The sequence below is a fragment of the Globicephala melas genome, chromosome 11, assembly GCF_963455315.2.
Source record: "Globicephala melas chromosome 11, mGloMel1.2, whole genome shotgun sequence".
NCBI classification, from domain to species: domain Eukaryota; kingdom Metazoa; phylum Chordata; class Mammalia; order Artiodactyla; family Delphinidae; genus Globicephala; species Globicephala melas.
Window position 1 is genome coordinate 31,904,779 of NC_083324.2, and position 9,499 is coordinate 31,914,277.

A 9,499-nucleotide genomic window follows, 5' to 3' on the forward strand; every position below is an offset into this window, starting at 1 on the left:
GAAAATTATACACATTTCAAAGTACTAGTAGAAAATTAAAATTTTATTTTACCCAAACCCAAGTAATATGTGACATTTATATTTTTGAAGATTCACAACTTGGTCTTGTGATTTTCCTACTGATGGTAAATCACAAAAAGAGCCTGAGGCTTGGATTTATCAATAATTGTCCATTATCTAGAAATCAGTGCTTCTTATCTCTTATCTCATAAAACCAGGGAAAAGATGGAGTGCTTTGAAATCTCCGAACGCTTCACCCTGCAATCTCACACATAAAGGATGTGTAAGGCAGCACACTCTTTTTCCTCCCCAACTCCTCTGCTTGCCCCCATCCTATGGTTGATGCTTATGTGAGGATAGTGGGTGGGGAGAGCCCCCAAAATACATTTTGGAAATTCACATAGGTATATGACCTCTCAGTGTTCAGTTGCCCTTTTATTATACAAACGCTTTATCTGTTTCACTATAGAAGCTAATAATAAAATAACCCTACTTGTGAAGATGTGGAGAGATAGGCTTTCTCATACATTGCTTTTTAATTTTTGCCAATCTGATAGGTCAAGCATATCTTTGTTTCAATTTGAGTTTCTTTGATTATTAGTGAGTCTGTGCTTCTTTTGGTATGTGTGTTTGCTGTTTGTGTTCTCTCCTGTGAATTGCCTATTCATCTCCTAGGCCAGTTTTTCATGGGACTATTTTTGTTTGTTTTAATCTTTTTATAAAATTTTTAAAGGTTACTTTCCATTTACAGTTATTACAAGATATTGGTTTTATTCCTCACATTGTACAATACATCCTTGAGCCTATCTTACACACAGTAGTTTGTGCTTCCCACTCCTCCACCCCTACATTGCACTCCCACACTGGTAACCACTAGTTTTTTCTCTATATCTGTGAGTCTGCTTCTTTTTGCTGTATATACTAGTTTGTTGTATTTATTAGATTCCACATATAAGTGACGTCATAAAGTATTTGTCTTTCTCTGTCTGACTTATTTCTCTTAGCATAACTTCCTCCAAGTCCACCCATGTTTCTTCAAATGGCAAAATTTCATTCTTTTTAATGGCCAAGTAGTATTCCATTGTATATATATACCACATCTACTTTATCCATTCATCTGCTGATGGACTCTTAGGCCGCTTCCATATATTACAATTGTAAATAAGGCTACTATGAACATTGGGGTGCATGTATCTTTTCAAATTAGTGTTGTTTTTTTCCCGATATATATCTGAGACTGGAATTGCTGGGTAATGTGTTAGTTCTATTTTTAGTTATTTGAGAAACCTCCATATTCCACAGTGCCTGCAACAAGTTAAATTCCCACCAACAGTGTACAAGTGTTCTTTTTTGTCCACATCCTTGCCAGCATTTGTTATTTGTGTTAATTTTGATGATAGCCATTCTGAGAGATGCAGGGCGATATCTCGTGTGTGTGTGTGTGTGTGTGTGTTTTAACATCTTTATTTGAGTATAATTGCTTTACAATCGTGTGTTAGTTTCTGCTTTATAACAAAGTGAATCAGCTATACATATACATATATCCTCATATCTCCTCCCTCTTGTGTCTCCCTCCCACCCTCCCTATCCCACCCCTCTAGATGGTCATAAAGCACCAAACTGATCTCCCTGTGCTCTATGGCTGCTTCCCACTAGCTATCTATTTTACATTTGGTAGTGTATATTGGTTGTACCTTCTCCCTTTTCATTTCTGATTTTATTGATTTGGGCCCACTCCCTTTTTTCCTTGATGAGTCTGGCTAAAGGTTTATCAATTTTGTTTATCTTTTCAAAAAAACAGCTTTTAATTTCATTGATTTTTTTCTATTTTATTTATTTATTGATTTTTTTCTATTTTAATTTCATTGATTTTTTTTCTATTTTATTTCTATTTATTTATTTTTAGTCTCTATTTCATTTATTTTTGCTCTGACCTTTGTGATTTCTTTTCTTCTATTAACTCTGGGTTTTGTTTGTTCTTCTTTCTCTAGTTCCTTTAGGTGTAAGGTTAGGTTGTTTATTTGAGATTTTTCTTGTTTCCTGAGGTAAGCTTGTATCTCTATAAACTTCCCTCTTAGAACTCCTTTTGCTGCATCCCATAAATTTGGGATTGTTGTGTTTTCATTTGTCTCTAGGTGTTTTTTTATTTCCTCTTTGATTTGAATTGCCTCTTCATCTCCTAGGCCCATATTTCTTTGAAAATTTTTTTAAAAATTAATTTATAGGAGCTTTTTATGTAGATTATACACTTAACAAAAGAATCAGAATATAAGGGCTTTTTTTACATTTTTTTAAAAAATTTATTTATTTTTTGGCTGTGTTGGGTCTTCATTGCTGTGTGCGGGCTTTCTCTAGTTGGGCGAACAGGGGCTACTCTTCATTGCAGTGTGCAGGCTTCTTGTTGCAGTGGCTTTTCTTTTTGCAGATTACAGCCTCTAGGCACGCGGGCTTCAGTAGTTTCTGTCCCTTATCAAAAGTATCTGACATATAGTTAATTCCATCCTCCCCTTGACATAATCTTGCTTTTTTTCATTTCCTAAACTTTTCTGAAATTTTAATCGGAAGTGCTTACATTTCTCGTATATTGCTTTGTTCCTGAAGGGCCTTGAAGAGTCTTTAGCTTGGTCCCCTAGAGGGGTCCTGGTATGGTGCCAGCTGGAATAATATCCAGGACAAATTTCCTTTGTTGTTATTGTTAATATAAAGTTCATATCAAACTCTACTTTCCGAAATTGGCTTTCCCCTTGGAATCATTCTGTTTGAATGAGAAAGGAAAATCTCACTCATTATTGGGCATGTTTATCATCCTTCACCACAAATCTCTTCCCCTGAATGGATCTTCCCTATTGTTTTCTTACCCTTACAGAAGCTGCACAGTTTTCCCATCATCTTTTTCTCCCCTGGACTCTTGACTTTACCTCCTAATGATTCTTAGAGTTAACAAATTAAACAAATTGAGTCATCTGGAGTTTTTTCTTCTTTTCTCATTTCTCTCTCACTGTTCACTCTACTTACCTTCCCTTCCTCCTGCCTGTGCCTTTTTTTTTTTTTTAAGCTTTTTGCACACTGGCTGGAATCTCAGATTAAATCTGGGATCCGACACTTAGTATCTGTGTGACTTTGAGCAAGATACTCATCTTTCTACACCCCAGTTTCCTCATCAGTAAAATGGGAGGAATAATTCCTAACTCACTGAATTATTTCGTGGACTAAATGAGATGATGCATGTAAATTACTTAGCGCCTACGGTGTGCACTAAGCGCTCAGTAAATGGTAGCTAATTCAGAGATTGTGTGTAAGTAGCTGACCCAGACACTCATGACATTCTTGGCTAAATGAAGCCCTGGAGTGAGCAAGGGAACGTTCTATACACTTGCCTCTGGGTTTTTATAGCTTTCTTGTGCATGATACTAGTTCTGCTTGGTTTGTACCCTTGTCAAGCTCCATCTCTTTCTCTTCTTCTTCTTTATCTGACAGCTTGTACTGTTGCAACATCTCCAGCAGTGGTTTGTTCTCTTCTTCCCAGGGAGCAAAGCTGGCTTCTTCCCATAGTGTGCTGCTCACTCAGAGACAAAGTTCGTTTTGTTAATTCATCTGTTCATTCAAATGTGAATTGAGACCCACTTTGTCTAAAGCGCTTTGTTGCTGGATAAAGTTGCCAGGTTACCTTCAAGTTGCCAATAGTCTACAGGAAGATAATCTATGTATCTAAGAAAAAGCTAAGAGCAACATATAAGATGCTCTGGGAATTCAAAGAAGGGAGAGAGTTCTTTTACTTCGGAAAGCAGAGTTTGTTTATTGGATGAGGTAGCATTTGAGCTGGTCTAAATGATGAATGGTTTTGGACACTACAAATAAAGGAAGAGGACTTAAGAGACAGCTGTAGGATGAAAGGCACTATATCATTTAGGATTGATTCTGTTGTAAAAATTTTGACATAAGCAAAAATTAAGTTTGTTCCCTCATGTAATTGAAAAAGCCAGGGAGTAAAGTGACTCCAGGCAGCATTTGGCCTAGGGTGTAAATGTGGTTGCCTGATCCTGGCTTCTTGCACTTCTCTCGGCTCCAGTCTCTGTGGGTTAACTCCATTCTCAGTTAGGTTCTTGTCTGACGGTAGCAGGATAGCAACAGCAACTCTGGCCTTACATCCACAAAACTTCAAAGAGTTTAGAGTGAATCTTTTCCCCAAAAGTCCCAGCAAAAGTCTCTACATCTCTGGCTTTGATTGGGTCACATGTCCATTCCTGAATCAGTCACTATGACTGCAGGTATGATCAGCTAGGCATGAATGACATGCCCACTTCCAGAAGGTGCATTTCCACCACCAGAAGTGTTTCGATTGAAAGTGTAGGAGGGTTCATCCTCCAGAGAGATATAAGAGTAGTGCCACTTTAAGATAAGCAGAAAAAACAACAGATGTCCACCCAGTGCAGAGAAGAGACCACCAAAAGTACATTCTGATTAGAATGTAAGATTTTTAAAGGGGAACTAAAAGGGATGGATCTTTAAATACAATCTGGGGCCAGGTTGTGAAGTATCTTGAATAGGAGCCTAAGATGTTTTAGACTTTAATTTGGTAGGGTAGTAGTAGATTGCTGAAGAATTAAAGATGCTAAAACTTGATCTAAACCATGCATGGAGAAGTGTACTCTGGCAGCATCGTTATAGATGTACTGAGCAGACAGAGGGAAGAAACAAGAAGAGGTACACATGATACAGAAAGAAGGCCAGGATATCTAAACTGGAACAGGGATAGTGGATGTGGAGGCAGGGAGTTTAAGAGGATTAAGGAACTGGAACCAACACATGAAGGCTATAGTTAGACAATGCATATCTAAAGATGTTTGCTTTTTTTTTTTAATAAATTTATTTATTTTATTTATTTATTTTTGGCTGAGCCGGGTTTTCGTTGCTGCGTGCGGGCTTTCTCTAGTTGTGGCGAGCAGGGGCTATTCTTCATTGTGCGTGAGCTCCTCATTGCGGTGGCTTCTCTTGTTGAGGAACACGGGCTCTAGGTGTGCAGGCTTCAGTAGTTGTGGCTTGCAGGCTTTAGAGCGCAGGCTCAGTAGTTGTGGCACACGGGCTTAGTTGCTCTGCAGCATGTGGGATCTTCCTGGACCTCGAACCCGTGTCCCCTGCATTGGCAGGCGGATTCTTAACCACTGCGCCACCAGGGAAGCCCCAAGATGGTTGCTTTTGAGTGGTATTTTTTTTTCTCTCTTTGGTTGAGTGGTATTAAGTAATGTAATAAACCCTCAAATAATTTACATTTGCCTTTTTGCAGAAGATTTGAATCTTTCAAATTTTGTTTTATTCAGGTTAATGTTAAGGTTAGTTTGAATTTTCCAAGAAGAGTAACTAGAAGGGATAAAAGGTAGAAGGGCCAAGATAGGTTGTGTGTTTGGTGTCAGGAAAGCGTCCTGTGATGGAAAGTGTGGGCAACATACACAAAAACCAGAATCAGGAATTGTATGTCAGGTGATTCTTAAGTTGAAAAATGAACATAATGCATTTTTTTTTTCCTTTATAGGACTGGTATAATTCAGGAAAACCTCGTGTGTTTTGGCTCTCAGGTTTCTTTTTCACGCAAGCCTTTTTAACTGGAGCGATGCAGAATTATGCCAGAAAATATACCATCCCTATTGATTTACTAGGATATGAATTTGAGGTACAGTAAACTCCTTAAACTCCAGAGTATATCATTACATCAAAGGCATGTATTTAAGCAAGGAGGATATGGGGAATTCATATTTTTATAGCCCATTACAAACAATTCTACTTCTTTCCATTCTTTGTGTTCATGAAGAAAGTATATAATATTTGTCTTGCTATCTTTATGAGAGAATTTTTATATATCTCAATATTCAATTCAAATAATCTAATGCTGTTTTTCTATCTTAGCAAAAAATTAATATGAGGTACAGTAAAACCATATAAATATGTCAAAAGGAATCGTATTATATATTTTTAGATTTACATTTTACTGAAAAAGTCTTACAGTTTAAGAAGCTATTATATGGTGGAGTTTCCCTGAATATGTTCTGAAGATTTAGCTACTGCTTTCTTTATGAGACAAAGTTGTCTAGGGAGGAAATCATTGCTAGTGTGTGCTTCTGCCTTCAGGTTATTTCTTCTGATACATCTGAGGGAACACCAGAAAATGGCGTTTATATCCACGGATTATATCTGGATGGAGCACGCTGGGACAGAACAAGGTCAGTAGTTTCAACTGCAAAGACCTATTCATTTGTAGTTGAATCATAGGTGAGATAAGCTGTCTGCTACCTTTCCCCCCTGCCATCCCCATCAACCAAAAGACTTCTTCTAGAGAATACGACAAGTAATAAATAATATCAGAATTCTTGCCATAAGTCATTACTCAGGCTCGGACAGTTAATGAGTGAGTAATTTCAGGTTCTGAACAATTTTGAGTTAATATTTCAATGGTCTTACTAGTAGAAAAGTTAGTTGAAATTATTTTCCTTCTGTTTTATAACAGTTACGTTCTGTTTGGTAATGTGTAGGAGCACCTCAGTTTCAAACAGTTTACAGTAAAGTTCCCATTTCTCCTGGTGAATAGAAAACTGTTTCTTGCATTTTGATGACATAATAAGTACATATTTTAAATAAATACTGAATTTCCAGCTTAGGAAACTAAACAGTGCATATGTGTGTATATATATATTTATATACACACAGAGAGACATATGAGAAAGGGAAAGATTATTTCCCTTGAAGCCCTGCTCTTTAACAATCCATTACTAAGCATAATCTTCTATTTCCAGAGTCAGGGTTACACTTTGCTCTCAAGGGAGGGTTAAAGCCCAAGGCAGGGAAAGTCACTTAAGGAGCATGAAGGTGGTTTTACAGAGATGGTTCTAAGACAGTGATATGAGGAGACTTAGCTGCACATAGTTCATTTGATTATCTCTCTTTTCATTTTCATCATTCTGCTGACATTTCTCTTAACGTACGTTTCCTTATATATGTATTCATCTTTTCATCCCTTTCTTCCCTCCTCTTGCAAGCAAACAAGCAAGCAAAGAAACAAACAATGTAGCATAGGGAAAATAAACAACATTTTCTAGATAGATCTGTGTTTGAATCCTCATGCTGGCATTTAAGAGCTGTGTTACTGTGAGAAAAGTACTCAATCTCTCTGAGCTTCCTTCCACTCTTCATCTCTGAAATAGGATTAGAAATGGGGACAAGACTATTGGGAAGGTTAAATGTGACAGCATAGTGTCTGCCTCATGGACAGTGCTTTTAAAATGGCAGGAATTGATATTTGTCCACTGTTTGACACATTGCCTTTCCATATTTTTCTTCTGTTTCTCTCGATTCTTCATTGCCTCTTCCTTGGTTTTGTTTGGTTTTGTTTTTACATTTCTTTTCCTGCATATCTCTGGTCCTCTCTTGTATTAAAAGCCAATAGCTAAGTAGCAATTTCTAAGATGCAAATTTTATTTTATTTCTAATAAACATCTGTCAATTTCTCTTCACAGCGGATTGCTTGCCGAACAATACCCCAAACTTCTGTTTGACCTGATGCCCATAATATGGATAAAACCAAGTAAATATATTTCTAACAGAACTTTGTAGAGTTTTAGGAAAGATAATGATAGATATTATAACTGCTTCCCCAAATAAGTCTCTGTTCAAACCTATTAAGATTTTGTTCAATTATAGTAAATAGTGACTTAATGTTTACAATGGAAATATATTGTTCCGCCTTTTTGGGTTGCATTTATATTATTTTAGGAATATTATTCTGCCTCTTTTTGCTCTTATCCCATGGGATATAATGTTTCCTTTGCCCCTCCGCTACACTTCTCCTTTTTCAGTCTAGAGCTTCCCATCAATATTTTGATTCTGAAGTGCCTTTGCATACCTCTCAGAGACACAAATAGGCTTGACACAGTCTCCAGCTAATGACTAGAGTTTTCTGGCTATAAGAAACTCCTAGGCCTAGGAGCCAGCCAGGTACCCCAAGGTACAGATGTTGCAAGCCACACGGGGTGGAGGCCAATTTTGCCCCCTTGGGTAACCTACTTGTTCCTTCCCTCCTTCTGCAATCATCATTTCCCCACCAAATCTGAACAATTGAAGCTCATTCTTTTGTTTTTTCTTTCTTCTCTATTTTTTAATTCTCAAATAACTATAAATGAAAAATTTATAAATTACCCAATCACCACTCAACCCATTAAGCATTTTTTATTATTAAAGCAGTTCATTTATAACTATGACAAATGTGGCCTCAGTTTAGAAAGATTCCTAATATCTCATATCTGGCTTTTCAAGGATTGTGTATAGATTCTTTCTGTGAGTAGGTAAGAGTTGGTATATTTTTCTTAGTAATAACCTGCTGAAAAAAAATAGTAACTTCAGCTTCTAATTTATGGATTTCTTGTATTAGAGCTCTAAGCAGCTGTGTTTCTCTTTCTGCATCTCCTCCATTACCTATGCTGTATTTTATTCCTTCTTCCCTAATTTCTCCTTCTCTCCCAAGTCCTCTTGAGTGTTTTCATACCTGCTAAGTGATCAGGTCTTTAAAATCAATTCCTGTCCTCCAGACCTAGAATCATGCACCATATGAAATCATTTACCTTGTTTCACAACCATAATTATATGCCAGCTGTAAAAACACAACAATAATAACTTTAAAATGTTCAATATCATAATCATGATCTTAGATTTAGTACTGGTCATTTTATTACAAGATAACTAGTTGTTCTTTTAGTACCAGTGGCTGTTTTCCTTTTATCAAATGAATATATTTCCTTTTTCTTCAAGCTAAAAAGTCTGAGATTGTGAAGTCGAATGCTTATGTCTGTCCTCTTTACAAGACAAGTGAACGTAAAGGAACTCTTTCCACCACAGGACATTCAACTAATTTTGTCATTGCAATGCTGTTGAAAACAGACCAACCCACTCAACACTGGATCAAACGTGGGGTTGCTCTGCTTTGTCAGTTGGATGACTAAATTGGACAAATTAAGAAAACATCTGAAAGAAGTTAAAAAAAATTGCCTTCACTTACTTGAAAATATATATATTATAAAACCCAAGTATCTTGGTGTAATTCTTTTAAATGATCTTTGTGAGTGGTCTTTGCATTGTTCTCCTCCCTGATGTACCAGTCTCACTTGGAGCACAGCCTTCCACACGGACTCTCAAGATCACAGACATCTGTGGAAGAAAAATGTGAAAAGAAATGTGGAAAATCTTTGAAACTTTTATTTAGTTCCTCTTTTTAGTTTGATATATATGTGAAAAACAGATTTAGGAAGACTGGATAAAATTTAACTAATATCAGAAATTATCTGTTTCACAAGTGTTAAGTCATTTCATCAGCTTCAGTAATAATTTCCACTCACCTATGTGAAGTGATTATACACAAACATTTCAAATACAAAAATAAATAAATTGTAAATAAGGAAAATGTTGAAACAATTTCAGAATGAAACCCCTTTCTTCATACTTTTAAAACATTAGTTCC

At 36.6% G+C, this 9,499-nt stretch overlaps 1 protein-coding gene across 1 annotated transcript in view; it reads left to right on the forward strand.

The window, feature by feature from the left end:
* DNAH12 (dynein axonemal heavy chain 12) overlaps positions 1-9,480 on the forward strand; it is a 226,431-nt gene extending 216,951 nt beyond the window's left edge. Inside the window, exons 72-75 of the mRNA XM_060308393.1 lie at positions 5,531-5,668; positions 6,124-6,215; positions 7,506-7,573; positions 8,794-9,480. Coding sequence (XP_060164376.1) covers positions 5,531-5,668; positions 6,124-6,215; positions 7,506-7,573; positions 8,794-8,984 — 489 coding nt within the window. The 3' untranslated portion in view covers positions 8,985-9,480. The remainder of the gene's footprint in view (positions 1-5,530; positions 5,669-6,123; positions 6,216-7,505; positions 7,574-8,793) is intronic.
* Positions 9,481-9,499: the final 19 nt, after the last annotated feature.